Genomic DNA, 18,027 nt, shown 5'->3' with positions numbered 1-18,027 from the left:
CGAAATTTTAGAGTTCATGACCAATTCTGGTTAAGTTTTCTTTGTTTTGGCCTCATAAATAATTGACAGTAGACGAAAAGAACCCTGAGTATGGAACATTACGCATTGCCTAACGTGACAAATTCCCGTTTTCCCTATGATGTAATGGCCATTCCTCCCTATTTCTCCATGTTGCATTCTCTTTAAACGAAATTTCTACCAAGTTAGGTAGTCCTGTTGAAAAAAAAAACGCTTTGATTTTCGGCGATGGCCGGAGATTACTGTTTCGCGACACGTCACCTTAATGCCTTGCAATGGTTCAGTTCGTCCAAATTGAGCAGGGAATTCGGTCGTTTTGAAGTCGGGCACACGGCAACTTTATCTGTCGCCCATTGATCCACACACGACTGGCTGCGCAGTCTGATCGCTGCTTTCGGATCTATCCACCGAAAAAAAAATTGACTGCCATATAATGTTTTTGAACAGCGGTGATTTGGCAGGCTAGCAACACGCCGGTCAAATTTATTAACACGTCAACAATAGCAAGCGGCTCCGAAGAAGCGTCCTGAAGGTCGGGGCAGACCTGATTCCCCCGTTGCCATAGTGATCGATACTCCCTACCGCATGATGGAAGTCCCCTGACATTTGCAAGAGTGTCTCCAACATTTGACGATGTCGATCGGTCTTATTCGCCGAGAGCTGTAATTTGCTGGTGCCTACGTTTCCAAGCCGGGCAGCCGAGGGAAGGTATTCTCGTTTCTAATGGAAATCTTTATTTCCGTACAAGGGGGGTTTTGATTGTCTAGCCCAGGGCCGCCGACACCTCATTATACCCGGATTTCTTCGTGCGTAATGCAATAGGTGGTGAACTGTCGCCAGTTTTGAAGTCAAACTACCCCGGGTAATGAGAGAGAATCGGCATTATCGGATGAAAATTGAGAAACTGGGTTGTCAGCTTTAGGGCAGACAAGCAGGTGACACGTGTGCAGTATGATAATAGTGTCAACGATTAGCTGACAAAATCATGTCATAAATTTGCGCCAACCGACGAGATGTTGACAGTTGAATAGTTTTTTTTAATGTGGAAAAAAAATAAAATGTAATGAAATATTACGGATGTCATAATTGGTATGTTTTTCCTTTGATTGGACAGACGACTGGCGCCTCTCTTGGTTCCCGAAAGGACACGGCGAACGACAAAAAGCACTGTCCCTCCTACTATTCAACATTTAAAGGCGTATTTTTAAAGATTTCAAATCAAAATCTTTGGGGAGGACTTTCATGGTCAGGGAGAGTACATGTGAATGTCATCCATGGAATGGAGGGAGTGGGAAGCGCCCCGAAAAGCAGTGAACGACGCCACAATCACAATGAGAACGTACAGCGTTCGCATTTACCTCTAATGTGCTCATAGTATACAGGATGGACGCATAATTAAAAACATTAAAAAAACAGTAAATTTGTCTAACCTTAGAATCTCGTCTGTTGGGTGCCATAGCGTTTACTGGTTCTTTGCAAAGTCCGTGCATCTGTGTACAGCAGTAAATTTTGTCTATAAAATTGTCGCCAGCTGAGCTGAAGAGTAATTGTCAATCGGTGGGATAAAATTCACTTTTTTGTCTGTCAACTACTACATTTGAAATTTCTTCTGGTCTGAAATGTCTGTTAGTCGTACGCAATCACGACATGTGTCCTGTGAAGTTGGGGGTATACCTTCCTCACTACTATGTCGTCATCATGTTGGTGACATCTCACAGGTCAAAGGTCAAGGCCAAGCTTTGTGAATTTTGTCGCTTGCCTGAAACTTACGTCCCTTCTTTCGTTTTTTTTCTGTCTTCCAAACCAGTTTGAGTAATAAAAAGTCTAATCAGCAGGGAAGAATGCCCGCTCGAAATGCTCAAGCAATGTTCTGTAATCACCGCTCGGTCTGCCTTCCTCATGCGGATATCGCTCGGAGATGCTTGCGTCGATAGCCAACAGTTATCAACACAACTGTCGTTAGCATTTTCGCATTCATTGATCCTGTGCTACCATTCTTTTCAACTTGAACCGAATCTGGAATGATAATGTAAAAGAAACGAAAATATTACATCTCGTAGGAAACGGGCAACCGATCGAGCAATCAGGCTTTGAAGTTTCGTAGGAGACGGTACGTCAGTTTGTCTCTGCTTAAAAATAAATGATCGTTCATTGAAAACACCTCGGTGTGCGTCTCTCAACACCTTGGTCTCCTTTCATTATCTACGAGTGATGAGCTGGAACATTGTACAATATGAACCGTACGTGCTCTCTGAATGGATAAAATGATATTCAATGCGCGATGCGTGAGGTTTGACGACCGAATGAAAAGTGCCCTTACTTTCCATCAACCTTTGTCGTTGTTTGTCGGGCGCGACACACCGCTATGATGAATGCAATGCAAATTGCATGGCACGATGACGACATTGGCACACCTTGGCCAGACAAAGATTGATCATAATGGAAGCGTTATTAGAGCAGCGGCTTAGAACTCTCCGTCACTCATGGAAACCGAACCATTATACCGCCATCAACGCGGGGCTTCATCACAAGCGAACTGTGAGATTAATGTTTGGCTTTGGTCGTGCACATCGATCGATTCTTATCTGCCAGAATGGATGGCACCCGAAACACATGCAGCAATGCCATGATTAAAGGCGAGAACCCTCCGAAGAACAGGTCAACAGAATGCTATCTACTCAAAAACTACACAACTAGTCTGAGCACGGCTGCCAAATCGATTGAGCCGTCGAAGGTATACCTAGAGTATACAGCACTGCCAATTACTGATGCAAACCCTCGGGAACTGTGCCCCGCAAGAGGACATTATCCCGACTTGTTATCTTACATCAAACATTTATGTGCGAGTTCTTAAGTCGATTTTCAGAGGACAAGAAGAAATGCCATCATCGTCATTCAACCTACGTGACGGACAAAAAATACAGGTATATGACGGCGTCACCACGGGGTTTCTTTCATCGTCCGCGTGTCACATGATGTTAGACGATGTTGTCTCCGGTACACCGTCTATTCCGAGTTCAGTCACTCGCGGGTTGTTTGAATGTTAAAAGCGTTCGAAAGAAACTTCTAAACTCTCTTGAAATGTCGAATTAATAGAGATCAACTTTTCACGAAGTGAACTGATTAAAACGGTCATGGTTGAATGAGTCATTACCACGTCACTGGTATGCCTGGACTAGTAACAACAAAATTGCGAGATTTGATCAATGTTTGGCACTTCTCAGTTTGCATGCAAATCAACCAATTTGCATATCTACCAGTCAAGAATTAGCATACCAACATTTACTCTTTCGAGATCGATTGGTAAGTTGGCATATCAACGAGACAGAGTTCATATAAACTGATCACTATAAATAAATTTGCATATGTTTTGCATCTTGATTTGCTAAATTGAAATGTTAAAACGGGCCAAATTAGCATTATGAACTTCCCATATCGATTGAAGACTATTTGCATTATACATTTTTGCATCGTGAGTGATTCTGGTTCGAAAATTCCAGCGTCTGGCCACTGTCCCTCCATGGCGGACCAGTGATTTCACGGAAGAAACATCTTAAAAGACATGTTGATTTGGTTTACGGCCATAATAAAATAAAAATAAATATCAAATTATCCTTCTTTACGGCAAGTTTAAAAGGCCCAGTAGCTGTAACTTTGATATTTTTCACTATTATTGTTCTGCGTGTAAATTACGAGTGCTTGTCCTGCTTCTTAATCATATCGAAATATTATTTAGCTTGTCAACAAAGCGTTTACGCTTATAAAACGGACTGTCATTGTTTACAATCGACTTTACAGTCCAGCTCAGAATTCACTTGTCAACAATAACAATGTAGTCTACACATGTAGGCTATAGGCTGAGTTGACAAACTGAATACTGCTAAACTCAAAATATTTTAGAGAGTAGAACAAGGAACTGTAGTTGAAACTAAAAACAAAAATTGTGAAAAAAAATCATCAAAGTTACAGTGGCCCTTCAAAGTAGAAATTTGAAGTAGGATTAAATGCTATCAGAAGCTTTCTGATGGCTGATTTGTGAGCTTCCATGATGCTTGAATGAAATAGGCAAACAACTGAATGCGAACAAGGGTAAAGGTCAACCTTTCAACATCAGATTTTAAACAAATTTTAGTACAAGGAAATTATCCTTTCCTAATTTTTTTATTCTTCCGCTTTGACATGGCATGTAAAACATTTACTACAAAACAGAACGGCAACAAGAATGTTGTGAGAAATGATAAAAGACATATGAAATGAAATAAACTCGGCGATAGGTTTTACTTTAAATTTTTGAACTACAGTTTACATATTCAGGCGAAACGAGGACGAAGGTAATTTGTAAATGTCTCCGTGTGCGATGTTTCACCGAGCTGTATCTTTTGTCTCGTTCGCACGAGACACACAACGTCAAGACACGTTTTTGTCTTCACGCGAGATCAAAGCGGGCCGCCTGACACCGTAATGTCGTTTACCGTTGACGGTTCAGTTCTCAATTCATCATGTGCGGACATTTTGCCAATAACTTCCTCGGTAATCGTCGCCGACGACCTAATGCGTTCTGACAGCCTGCATTGGCGGCCTGTTTCATTGGCTTAAATTGCTGCCGACCAGACCTGCAAGATCGCACTCGAAAATTCTCTTAAGCCCCCGAGCTCCCCGAGCCCCGAGCGCGCAATTTACATATTCGTGTCACTTTTTTTTCTTCTTGGTGATTGACTGTCCTCTCCAGTTGGGTCTGGGTAAACTGAATTGACGGGTTGCGATGTTGGAGGTAGATGCAATTTACATACACAAATGCCAATCCGGCATTGCTCCGCATTATAACACTATCCCATCTTGGCCCTGTGACAGATAGATCGATATTAGCCCTTCTATCTCTGTTCGTCAAACAGTCATCGATCATAGAGGGATGACAATATCATTTTCTGCCGGCTAAGTCATATAAATGACAATAAAATCGAAGAGACATCCCTGTCTTGTGTGTCCCCCAGTGTTGTTTTACAGCTAAGCGATGATTAGTTGTCCTGGCAACGCGTGACTTTCATGAATCCACCGTACTATCGGATTCAGAGGCGGATCGAAGCTCGCCAAACGTACACTGTTGCGGTCGAATTGCTTTCCTAGAGTACAGTATTTAGCGTGAACAATAAAAAAGTCGAACATTTGTACGATTTAAATTACTGGTAGTCACCAAGGCAACTGATTAGTTGAAAATTATGTCTACTTGCTATGACCATTCCATCATTCGAAGCGCAAAACATCATCAAAAGAAACATTTTTGCACGTTCATAAAATTCGTCTTTTCTTGAAAATATTATTTCTCATCTGACTGCCTGAGTAAAATTAAATGGGAAACCTAGGTCAGACGTTTTTATAATCTAATAAACAGCATTTGATAATGGTTCTACATAGGCAACCGAGTTCATACGGATCCTCAGTGTAAAGGATCCGCCTTCTATTCAAGAAAGACAGAGCTTTATCTTTATTTTCAGATCCAAAATGTTTCTTTTCATTGAAACAAATAATTATGATTTATGATCTGCACTCCTTGTCGTTTTATATTTGTTTTTATCTCCAATGAGCAGGTGCCCTGACATACACAAGAAATTTCTGTGACGTTATTTTGCCTCTGTAGACACACAGTCACCATGATTTTCCAAGATGGCCGCTATCACATAACTGTAATCCTACCGCAACAACGTCCAAACTTTAAGAGTTTGAACTTTCTTTCCTTTTTACTTTAGGTTTTACCTGAAAGAGACTAGAAAAGCTCCGAAATGTATCGTGACTCATCTCGTTTAGATATATATCACTTTAACTAAGATCCATTCTGCCATTTTGGGCATTTCAAATGTTTTCGAAGCTTTGCCTGACAAATTTATGCTTCATCATTTGATCAGTTTCGAGAAATTATCCCTGTTTCAGATTTGGTCGTTCATGTAGCTTGTCTTATCCGTTAAGGATAACGTCAAGTTCACTCTCCCGATTATGCTAATAAAAATTTAATGCGCTCACAATCCGTATTGAAATTTCTGCCATGATGGTTAACTCCCGAAGACGCGTCATCATTGTACGTTTGAAAACTTCTCGGCGATTGCCATTCGCCTTCTGTTTTCAGTAACCACCTGACAACTATTATTTACTCTCCCGTGGTTCAGAGCAGTGCCGTATTTCTTCTTGTCCAGGCACGACACGTAAAGTTAGTAAAGAGCTTCATGAGAGGGTAGAGAACTACAAATCAAACTGTTTTGGCTGTATATTTTAACGATTCAAGGAAAAAAACGGCAGTGAGTTAGAGAAACGGAAATAAACTTCGAAAGGATCGATACCGAAGCACGGAGTCTGCCGATTGGCCGTTGTAAATTGATTGATAACCGCGCTGGATTTGATGGCAGATTTTTACAAGTTAGTCAATACGGCGGCGTCTTTAGTATTCCTCCGATACGAAAGAGGAGTCGCCACTCTTAAATCTGGCATTAACTGAGAAATTGGACTTCATTGATTGATTGATAGGGAGACGCTAGAGTTAGTGTGAACTTTGATTATGGCTCTACTTGTTATTCGGCGACGATTGCTAATTCCCATGGAAGGGTGTAATCCCGATGACCACCGACAAGTAGCTCCAGGTTCGTATCACCGATTGAAATATTGACCAGGCACTTTTTCGGTAGATTTCATCGTATCTGTTCATATTGCACGCACTGCCTGGTCGAAGACACAATCGCATCTGAACCTTGGATACGGTAATATCACATCGACACGAAGTTCTTGCTGGAAGTAGATTGAAATGACTTTTGAAATTTCTTTTTCGAATAATTAAAGGAGGAAAACAGTCGTCGGAACAGCGCCTGTGCGACTTTCTTGTTTACAAACAATGTATTTCGTGCACGATATCTAGATGCACCTCGTCATCATAGCTGCAACATTTAAATTATTATGACAGACACGTTTGAACTTTTATCAATCACCATCATACCTTGGATACAGTTTTTGCATTGGTCGTATGGGACCATGCGACCTTTGAGCGCAGTTCCGACGACTGTATCTCTATAACCGTATACGTAGACTTGGTGGTAGCAAGCGCAGTCTCTTAAGCTGCTATGACCATTTGCCTGTGTTCAGCAGCATCACTTTCACTTTTCACTTTAAGCGATAAAATTAAAATAACATGTTCCTTACGAGTTTTTTTTTGTTTAGTTCCTTTAAATAGTGAAAAAAGGTCAAAATTTACTTGTTTGGTTAGCAGTGACAAAATCGAATTTTCTCTGTGAGTTTAAATCCTTGAATTTTACTCTGTTGAGTGTTTGCGTATAAAACTTAGAAACACTATTTTCTCGAGTCCCTCAACGATGTGAAAAGGCCGCCGCCTTTGTCTGACGACAGTTTCCATAGCAACAAAAAACTCGCGGTCGACTCACTGAGTTCCATTCGTCTGCCATTAATACAATATTTAATTTCCTCAATCTCGGACTAGGCGCTAGACGACTTGAGCTTACACAAGAATTTTCATTCTGTGAACGAAATAAGCATAGGCTAAGTCAGGACTCTGAATTTACGGCCTGTTTTGGCTGTCAAGTAGGGTGACAAAAAGTCAACATACAATTACCCGGGCGATTTCTATGGCTGATTGTGTTATGCTAATTCGGCACTGTTGCCACGGCAACGCAGTCGGTAATACCTCATCGACTTAGCAACGAGAGAGACATAAAACAGTTGCGGATGTAATACCGCAAAAAAGCCTTCCCTAGACTTTGTAAAAAGACCCCCTGCAAAAGTTTTGTTTAAATATTTTTTGCCATAATAATGCGATAATTTACAAGATAAAGTCAATATCCTATGAATAATCAAGATTTCAAAATAAAAAGAAAGAAAGAATACGTACATTACCAACTCTCGCGAAATTTTATCCCCAGCGTGGCTGATGATGAAACCCGAGAAAACGGAATATAGCGCGATTCAGTTCGGAATAGAAAAATGTTGTCAAGTGAACTGCACGACCCGAGATATCGATTTAGAAGGACTTAGGATGCACAAACCGTGTCAAGAATACGCACACACGATGGCAAAACAAATCACAGGCGGCGCCTTTGACAAATAAGGCGAGCTGTCAATCACGGCCCTGCGCAGAGACAGGGAGATTGTGGTCAAAGAAAATGCCACTGAATCGACACGGGAGTGGTGCATTTTCTGCGGGATTAATTTAATGGAAATCTTAACATTTTGACAGATATTGCTTGAATAGATGAAAATCCCGGGAAGACTGGAAAGCAGATCGCCGACTCTGTCATCTTAAAAGCTAGTGTCATTCTGAACACGGTCTTCAAACGAGTATTTAACATCCCAACAATGCTGCCTGGCGCAGTTTCCTTTCATGTTAGAACAATAGAGTCACCTTCACGCTGCTCTTATAGGAAATGTACCTCTCTAATTCCAGCTGTCATTTGCTATCGGGGCAGTGCACTGCCTGCATTCATAGTTTCATCTCAGCAAATGGAAGATTTTTGGTGTTAGCTTGTCGTCACGTTATCAGGTTTCCTCAGTGTCGACGTTAAAAGCAGAGATTTTCCGCAATTGTTAATTTTCCAGATGGTATTGTTGTTAATCACCAGTATGTTTTTGGCTGTGCTTGAGATATGGGTGATGACGATAGTGAGATAACGCTGATGATGATGATGATGATGACGATAGTGAGATAACGCTGATGATGATGATGATGATGATGATGATGATGATGATGATGATGATGATGATATTGGTGGTGGTGGTGGTGATGGTGGTTATTGGTGCAGGAGGCAATGATTATGATGGTGGGCCCGCGGAAGATGATTTGTTTTTTTTCTGTTGTTTATTTTTACCGGTGATGGTGTTGTTACATGTGTGTCGATGACTGTGATTAAGACATAGACGGTGGTGATTGTTATGATGATTAACCACGATGATGATATTGATGATGATGATGATGATGATGATGATGATGATGATGATGATGATGATGATATTGATGATATGTTGTGGAGCTCATAATGATAATAGATAATAGTAAAGTTAATGACTTTGACAGTTATAATAGTTCAAAGTCTAATTATTATTATAGTAATTATCGTCATCATTATCATCATAGTAGTTGTTGATGTTGACTTCATGATCATCGATGAGACTGCAATAAGGATTTTTGCAATTCCCTACAGCGACATCCAGCAGACTTTCAAGTACGGTGAAACTTTCTATGTCACATTACGACACGCTGTACACAGTTACGGTGACATCTGCTGCGTGCCTAACGCAGGCGGCTATACTCTAACATGGTGTCCCGTCTATCCCACTTAACGAGATGGGATTGGATAATCCGACAAACATGTGACAGTGTCATAAAATGCTGTTTCCCCCCCGCCGTTCATTGACTTTGAAAGTTAACACTAATCTGTCTTTCGTGAGCCGACATCACTTTTTTCGCTACTTTCGGCCGACTTTTTTACGAGCCTCGTCCATACTTTGACGTGAATTACTGCGAGGTTATAATGAAGGTCGATTTGTAGCACACATTGTAAAAACACACAGGAACAATTTCTCATTCGAATTGCTAGGAAATTAGCTTTCCGTACCATGACTGATGAAGACGGATCGTGGTCGTTTCACCCCAGTAGGACGGAGCAGGCAAACCTCACCACACGTAAAATGACGGTACGTTGAGACGGGTCACGTGTCTGCAATGAATAACGATGACGTGGAAATTTGAAAATATAGAGAAACCAGAATACAACTTCAGTGTAAGTGAAAATCTGCTCACCGGTTGTTGAGAGTTTCGATCTGTCGTTATTAGTAATACAGAGCACGGCGTTGATTAGTAGGTTGTCTTTGTAGAGCCTCGTAAAAATAGCCCCTTGGGTAACATTGTTCACACTTCCATTGATTCAGCAATTGTCTGTCCGTACAAGTGCTCAGTAAATTATCTTTACAGTGTCCCTCCTCCCCTAAACCTACATAAATTTTTATCCCCTAACTATGACGATCGAAATTTTACTCAGGAGGCTCATAAACGACAGCAGAATGCCTGGAGAAGTATTTGGCTTGCTTTTCCTGAAAAACAGAGGGAAAGTATCTCAGCGTTGTATTAGAGCATTGTCCGGGCAAACGGCACGGCTAAGTATCTTAGACATTGCCGCCAAAAAATACATTGAAATTGACGACGCAGGCCAGACGCGTAGACGGATGTGGACGGACAGGAGAGAATGCTTGCAAAGTTTAGAATCGGCAGTTGTGACCGGTTGACGACAATTGCACGAAAGAAACGAACAAATATCGAGCATGTTTTATTGCTGTGTTTTTTTCAAATCTCCCTTAATACAAATTTGTGAAATACTCTTGTTTGTCTGCAAGAGTACGAACCTATCGAGATGATAGCGTGCATCGTAAGGCCGACTTGACAAGTCAATATGATATATTCATATTTATGGATATCGTCTGCCTAGATTTCATTGATAAACATGTTAACCATGACTGTACTTTATAAACGCGTTCACCTTCGGTAGTTTTGGGGCGTATTTGAGAGAGAGAGAGAGAGAGAGAGAGAGAGAGAGAGAGAGAGAGAGAGAGAGAGAGAGAGAGAGAGAGAGAGAGAGAGAGAGAGAGAGAGTGAGAGTGCAATTTGTGTCACGAACTCTAGGGGTTGGATCGATATTCAACCAGTGGTGCATTGTAAGTTTACATGTAAGTCCCCTGCAGGTGCAATTAGACCCGCCCATCGCATTCCAAAGATCTAAACTGCAAGTCTGCAGCACGTGGTATTTCCGATTTCCGTGAGCGGAGAAACACATGTGTATTAACGTTTGTAAGGCCCTTGGGTATTACAAGCTCACTGGATACTTTGAAAACGGGGAGAAGGAACACGTAAGAGGTAATAATTATTTCAACATGAGGAGGGGAAACAAGGAAAATTCGTGCAAAAGAGTAGCAGAGACACAAGCAACGCCCAGGGGCAAGCACTCGATGGCGCCACGGTATTGAATAGTCGAGGAAACACCAGCCATCTCCTCGGTATCAGCATGTCTCCTGGCCCTACGGCATCAGCTAGACAACGGCGGAGAAATCGCATAGAGTTTGAGCTGTACTTGCACTCCTATTAGGCAGTATTCACGACCATCCTTACAGGGGGAGGGAGAATTGAGATTCCTCTTTTTCTGACACCCCCCCCACACACACACACCAACACTCCAAAATAAATTAAGTATACCCCCTTTCTATTCATAAGAATCTGTTATTGAATTACTTACATTTATGACATTTTGACTAAACATTTATTGTTCGATTATGTTCAGTCCAATAAATACACTTCGTGACATGGAAATAATATGATATCTTTTTCATAAATATTCTTTATAAAGACTATATATATATATATATATATATATATATATATATATATATATATATATATATATATATATATATATAGGCATTCAATTATATTTTAAAGTCCCCCTGTACCGGTCACAATATTTTTCATGACCCTCTTTAGATTGTGTCAAAACCCCTCCTCAATTCTCCAACCCCACCGTCAGAGATGCTATCGAATGCTGCCGAAGCATAGAAAGATTATCCCGGCGACATACAGAGGAGACAGATTTAGATGCTGGTACGACGATCTTGATAATTTGTCGGTTTGTCTTGCAATCAGGGGTTTCCCAGATGATGATTTTTTTACAATCTCAGCAATGGAACCTGTAGTCTCTGTTACCCATATTGCACTTGATATTGCAGATGCGTGTGTGTTCGGTATGGGGGTGAGAGCAGCCCTTCCCCCCCCCCATGCAGTCCGGGTAACCGAGACAAACAAACGTGTCGCGCTACTTCTGTGAAATGCACAGGTAAAACTCAAAATTTAACAGGTAAATTTTTCAGCATTACCTTTGTTTTGCCTTGTCAATACACAACAACGTCTCTGAAAACTGGGCAGTACAAATTGGGCAGTAAAATACCTCACCAGCTTCTGCCTAGATAATCTATACAAGTAAGGCCCACTTTTATACTTTTATATATTTACTAACGTGAGTGTTTGCCTTCTCGAAATCCACGAAAGGGAAGTATAGAATACGTTACGATTTGACAGTCGTGGAGGTTTTCGAGATATGGTTATTTTAATAACGCGAGGTACGTGACTTGCTACTTGTCAATCCCCTCATGCAAATTAATTTGAAAAATAAAATTAGAGTCTTGAATTTCGGTGAATCAACGAAATACTAAGCAAGGAGTCCTGCTTGATAAAGGAGCGAACCCTCGCATTTTCCATCCAATCCATTAACCCTTTACGTTTAGGCATATGCTAATTTGGTCAGTGCCCCGGATGTAAAACGGTCATATCTACGGTCTGCCTTATCGTCATTTGACACTTAGCCCTTCGCGCTTATCGTTGTTTTTTCTCAACTTTATCAATTCCTGGTTCCCATGTGTATCACACATCGCAATACTTAATATCATTAGTCTAACCCAGCATACGTGAACTATAAACCCTGGCTGCCGCATCCTTTGGACGTTTTGAAGCACTTTCAAAACATGGCTATCAATTTTTCTAAAGTTCTGGCACCATTTTCCATCCCATCATCAAAGCAAGTGTTTTCGGATGGCAAAGTAAATTTCAGAAATAGAGGATATTTAAACATGACTGTCATGCCTTAGAATACACTTTTGAAAATAAAAGTGTTCTCTATTCTTTTGAGCACCGACAGGTTTTCGAAAAGATGATGGATTTTCTTCTATAACGCAACCTCGGCTTACTGAGGCGCATGACGTCATCGCAATCATACGTGGGCTTTCGATTTTTCCCCCAAATCTCATGGAATTTACGTGCGAGCGAAGAAAGAGTTCAGGATCGGCAAGATAGACTTGGGTTATCATAAACACACGTGACTGTGTGTTACCTTATGCAGATGTGAGTGATTATTTCATATAGATTCCAGAGTTACAAGTCAAAGGAAAAACACAAATCGCGGGAAAGACCAGAAACGGCCGCACCAACAATGACTGGGAAAACGCTTTCAGACTGCATGTACGCTAAGGGTTGCTCAGGTCTCAGATTGCATGTGAAGTTCAAGACTGCAATAGAAAATTTAAATGTAAAGTGTGATTGGCCCCTTTATGCTGGTACTTTGCATGTACTTCACAAAATACCCTCAGCTATCGTTCGTTACTAACCAAAACACAGAGCGACATCCACTCCGCTTCGCCACAATCCCTTGGTGTCAGTTAAAACTGAAATTATCATCGGCCTTCGAAACAAAATTAATTTGCAAAGCCTGCGTTCTCTATTTCTGCAAGCAGTGAACGGTTGTGGCTTTGGTTGTCATGACAATCAACAGTTTATCTGAAGAACCGACGCGCTTATTTGTCTACAGGCGTACTGGAGGCTTTCTTTGACTTTACGCCGCGTTTTTGATATCACGCTACGCAATGTGAGATCTACTGTCTCATATTACACACTGCCCTAACACTGCGGTATTCCTGTTGCATACATAAGATGCTTTCATGTTTTATTTTACACAATACTTTCTGCTATTACATTGCATATTGCTTGTATTGTCCCTCTCAATCTTCTAACGCCCCATTCTCTCTATATTTGTCCAACCATGCAAAGTAAAACAATTGCGGCTACGATAAAAGCATAACTTGGTCAAAGGGTAGAAACAAATCATTTTTGGATTGTAATTAAATACCAGCTTACTTGCTCTTGTTTTATTTACCCTCCTGTCCTGTTTGGCACATCCATCCATTCATCAATCCATCCATCCATTCACCCACCCATCCATCCATCCATACATACATATATACGTACATGCAGACACACACAAATTCGTCTATACATAGGCCTATTATACATAGGCCTACATATGATTTGGAAAAACAACTTTGCTGCTGTGAATAATTGGGATAAGCGTTAAAAATATTGCGTGTTTCCTTAACATGCCTTCATGAAATAGATTACTTCGGTGTAACCCATCGAAATTTTGCAAAATCATGCGCGGTTTTTAAGAATGCGGAAAAAGTTTTGGGTCAGAGTTTTTAAATAGGTTATGATAGGTTACCGGAAAATATTTCACTTGGCCTTAGGATATCGGATACTTGAAAGTAGGAGGTAAAAATACGTAAGTAATTAATATGCAAGGTGAAATACAATATCTAGCCAAAGTTAACGTTGTACAATATATCGTATGTTTTGCCTTGAACACTTTGGTTAGATATAGGGAGCAGAGTAGACCCCGGGAGAATCCACTTTCATAAAATTGAGGTGACAACTAGCAAAGAAGACCCGATGACGACGTCATCACATAGGTAGTATCATATTACTCTGGGAATTTTTGAAGAAGTCAGAAAAATGCCTAACATCACGTAGCAGATTAAAAATAATAGAAAATCAGTAATGACTGCCAAATATTTCGCTGACAACGATAGCCCACATTCAGACGCCTTAATTAGTACAAAATGCAGAAATTCGATACGCCCGTTTTCAGGTCTAAAGAGGTAGAACGGCGCTTTGTAAAATGCGACAATTTCATCCTTTGTTTGCTTTGGACGGTATGTGACGTGAATCGTAATGGAGTTTGCGGCGAAAATGGATTAGAAGAGGGAGAGCAGAGGTATGCAATTAACACCTTGCAATCATTACGCCGTCGTGTTTTGTGTTCGCCTTGAATATCCAGTTAAGCTACAAAAGTCACTCGGTGTCACACTATGAGCTGTGCCGCCGACAAACGGTTCGTTTTTCATCATCGTTAATGTATGTTTTGAATTTCGAAGACAAGTATTCAAACATCGCCCTGGGATTCCGATTGGCTCTTGCATCACGCACTTATTTCAGTTTGCCGGCTTGTATCTAAATTCACGCGCCTTTATTTATTTGATATTCATTCATTCATTCATTCATCCATCCATCCATCCATCCATCCATCCATCCATCCATCCATCCATCCATCCATCCATCCATCCATTCATTCATTCATTCATTCATTCATTCATTCATTCATTCATTCATTCATTCATTCATTCATTCATTCATTCATTCACATTAACGAATCCATTTACAGACACAATTCGGGTTAAATCCCAATGGCCAAAAAAGGATAGTCGGGTCAGGGCGCGCATCATTTGTTTTCTTTTTCTATGGGGCAGAATCCGACGACGGAGAAAATGACGCATTAAAGGGAGGGGGTCGTCGGAACCGCGCAAGTGCGACTTTCTTGCTCACAAACACTGTATTTCACGATATCTAGTTGCATCACGTCAACATAGCTGCAACATTTAAAATTTACGATGCACATTAATGAAAACATATTTTGACTCTCATCAATCGCCATCGTACCTTGGATACAGTTTTTGCATCAGTCGTACGGGCCCCATACGAACTTTGAGCGCAGTTCCGACGACCGTCTCCCTTCAAAGTCGCAAGCTGGTATATAATTTATACAAACTACCTCTTCCCCAGCAATCATATAAGCAGTTTTCAATACAACACATTAAAATTTATTATTAGCCATATGTTTGGAAAGCAGACTGACTACACCGGAACTAAATAAATGTCGTCGCACCATTTTTGGAGAGAAGGCATGGCCAGAGAATCATTTTCAATGGAGTTTTGACTACAACCATATAAAAGTAACAGAGGAATAGAAAAAGACATTAGAAAAATTGTAATCTACCTCAGACTGTACGAGGAGAACAAACTCAGTATATAATTGTAAATGATAGAGCCACATGCAGTTAAACAACATAAAATATAGAGCAAATAATAAAACTATTTGACGATGCTATCTTTATATGAATGATTTAGCCAAGTTTTAAAAGTCAACAAGAACAGGATGACGCCTAACAGCGTTGGAAATGTTCTCTGACCAGCTCCAGAGAGAAACTTTAAGGCAAAATGTCGTTCTTTTCTGTCATATTCGTCGTTTTGCTATCATTTTAAAACTCAGTCATATTGTTCAGTAAATTGAAACATGGTTACAGACGGGTATAGTCCACAAAACAGAACTTTGCCTATAGATAAAAAAGCAATGGCGCTTTTGGTATATGGAAGAAATGTATGTTAATTAGCTGACTCCTACATTTTACAAATCGCCAATTTCCGCGCAATTAAAGAGCCAGTTTATTTGACCTCCTATACGCACCCATTGACATAATTTACCTTGACACAGAAAACAAGCCTTTCCCCGCTTGCACAAACGGATTCTAAGCCACCGAAATACTTTTCCAACTTGATATTCAGGTTACTTTACGCTGATGACGTCATTTCTACATCGTCTACGTCACACACATATCGAAAAGCTAGATTCTCTGGGATTTAGCCACTGGAGTTGGAGATACAAGAAACTACGGAACCGTGTTCTACTGCTAAGATAACTTCTATAAGTAACCTGGCTGTGATCAAAGGAATTCTGGAAACACAAATTTCTCACGGACCCGGTGTGTCCTCGGGTGGAATGTGCCTCGTGTACAGATATTCGGATTCTCAAACTTTTACAATAGTTTGCTTGTCCACCACTTGTGAGTTGGGGTTTATTTTGAAGCTCAGGGAGTGACTGAAGTTTTTACCGGCTTCCTTTTGCGAAAACCGAAAATGTTCTTTTCCCCAAAAAGAGTTAACACAGGGATGGCGGTCATTTTGAATTTCAAATATCGGTAAATATTGGTAAACCCATGAAGAGAAGGTTAGAAATAGAAAAAAATTATGGGGACGGTAGAAGTGAACTGTTTTATCACACATCACAGGGGACAGGAGCAAAGTGGGAAACCGACATGAAAATTGCCCTCAAGATGAAACAAGTCAACAGCTGCATTATGGGTAATTGGCAGCACGGTACACTGCTGGGTGTTCATCGCGGGAAACATAAACTCGCACGATTTGCAAGTATTCACCTCTCGGTATTGGTCAGGTGCCGCCAACTAAGCTGTTCGTGCAAAAAGGTGTTCGTGCGAAGTTTTTCAGCGGGCGGGCAAATTTCAAAACTAATCAGCGGGCGGGGAGAAAAAATCTATATTTACTGTGGGCGGGGAAGAAATTTCACTATTTTCAATGGGCGGGGAGAAAATTTTTGACAGTGGGCACCGGAAGATACGTAGAGGGAGGGGAAAGCGGCGTGGTTGATAGAACTTTAGGGGAGATTTAGCGCCTAACTTAGAGGGGAGCAATGTTCCAAGCACAGTCCCTCTGCCCAAGCTATACTGCCAGCTGCTCCCACGGTTTGCGTCGATCTGGGTTGCCTAGTAGGCATCTAGTTGGCAATGGGAAATTTCAGTAGTGGGGAGAGGGCAGAGGGGAGCTTGAAATGTTGTGGGGAGTGGGGAGCGGGCAGACTATAGATACTGGAGGGCAGCGGGCATCAAAATTCAGTGGGAGGGCATATTTTCCGTGTATGCCAGTGGGAGGGCAGTTACGAACAGCTCTACTTTCCCCTCCAAATTTTGGGTCAAGGTCAAAAATACGAAAAATCGGTATATCAGCCTTCAAAACATGTTTTGTGATGATTTTGCGAAATTCATGAAATTTACCAGTTGGCGGCACCTGTCGGTATTGGTATGATAGGAATGGTGGGCGATGGGGCGGGGGTGGCTACGCATGCGTGCCATCAGTTCCAAAGAAACGACATGTTTCTATCTGTCAAAGCCAGGATGTCAAAAAGGACTCCAAAATCGAAACAAAGACATCATATAGTGTTTCAAAATCAATGTTTGTGAAAGGGTAGGAATTTTTTTGAAATGTGTAAATTACTCGCATAATTGTATTAGTTCCTAGATTAGGAAATACAGGCTGTACATTTTCCTCCCGGTTCGTCCAAAAACAACATCAAACATATGATGAACATTTCAACAAAGTGGGGCTGTTTCCAGTGTTTGAAGGGAAGTATGCGTACTGGAGTCTTCAAAAGCACGCCATCTGACAACTGGCACCGCTCTCCATTCAGCTCGTTCAGAATATGAATAAATTACACTGACCATGCAGCAATTTGAATCCATGACGCCTAT

The 18,027-nt window shown here is 41.0% G+C and overlaps 1 protein-coding gene across 2 annotated transcripts in view; it reads right to left on the bottom strand.

Moving 5' to 3' along the window:
• LOC139138240 (uncharacterized) overlaps positions 1–18,027 on the bottom strand; it is a 42,179-nt gene that overhangs the window by 17,200 nt on the left and 6,952 nt on the right. Inside the window, exons 2-3 of one of the 2 annotated variants that reach the window (XM_070706543.1) lie at positions 9,621–9,722; positions 1,449–2,034 (exon numbers count right to left, since the gene is read on the bottom strand). In XM_070706543.1, coding sequence (XP_070562644.1) covers positions 1,449–1,508 — 60 coding nt within the window. In that variant the 5' untranslated portion in view covers positions 1,509–2,034; positions 9,621–9,722. The remainder of the gene's footprint in view (positions 1–1,448; positions 2,035–9,620; positions 9,723–18,027) is intronic. The other variant, XM_070706544.1, reaches the window with a different exon arrangement.

The sequence above is a fragment of the Ptychodera flava genome, chromosome 8, assembly GCF_041260155.1.
Source record: "Ptychodera flava strain L36383 chromosome 8, AS_Pfla_20210202, whole genome shotgun sequence".
NCBI classification, from domain to species: Eukaryota; Metazoa; Hemichordata; class Enteropneusta; family Ptychoderidae; genus Ptychodera; species Ptychodera flava.
This window is presented reverse-complemented; position numbering and strand designations above follow the sequence as displayed.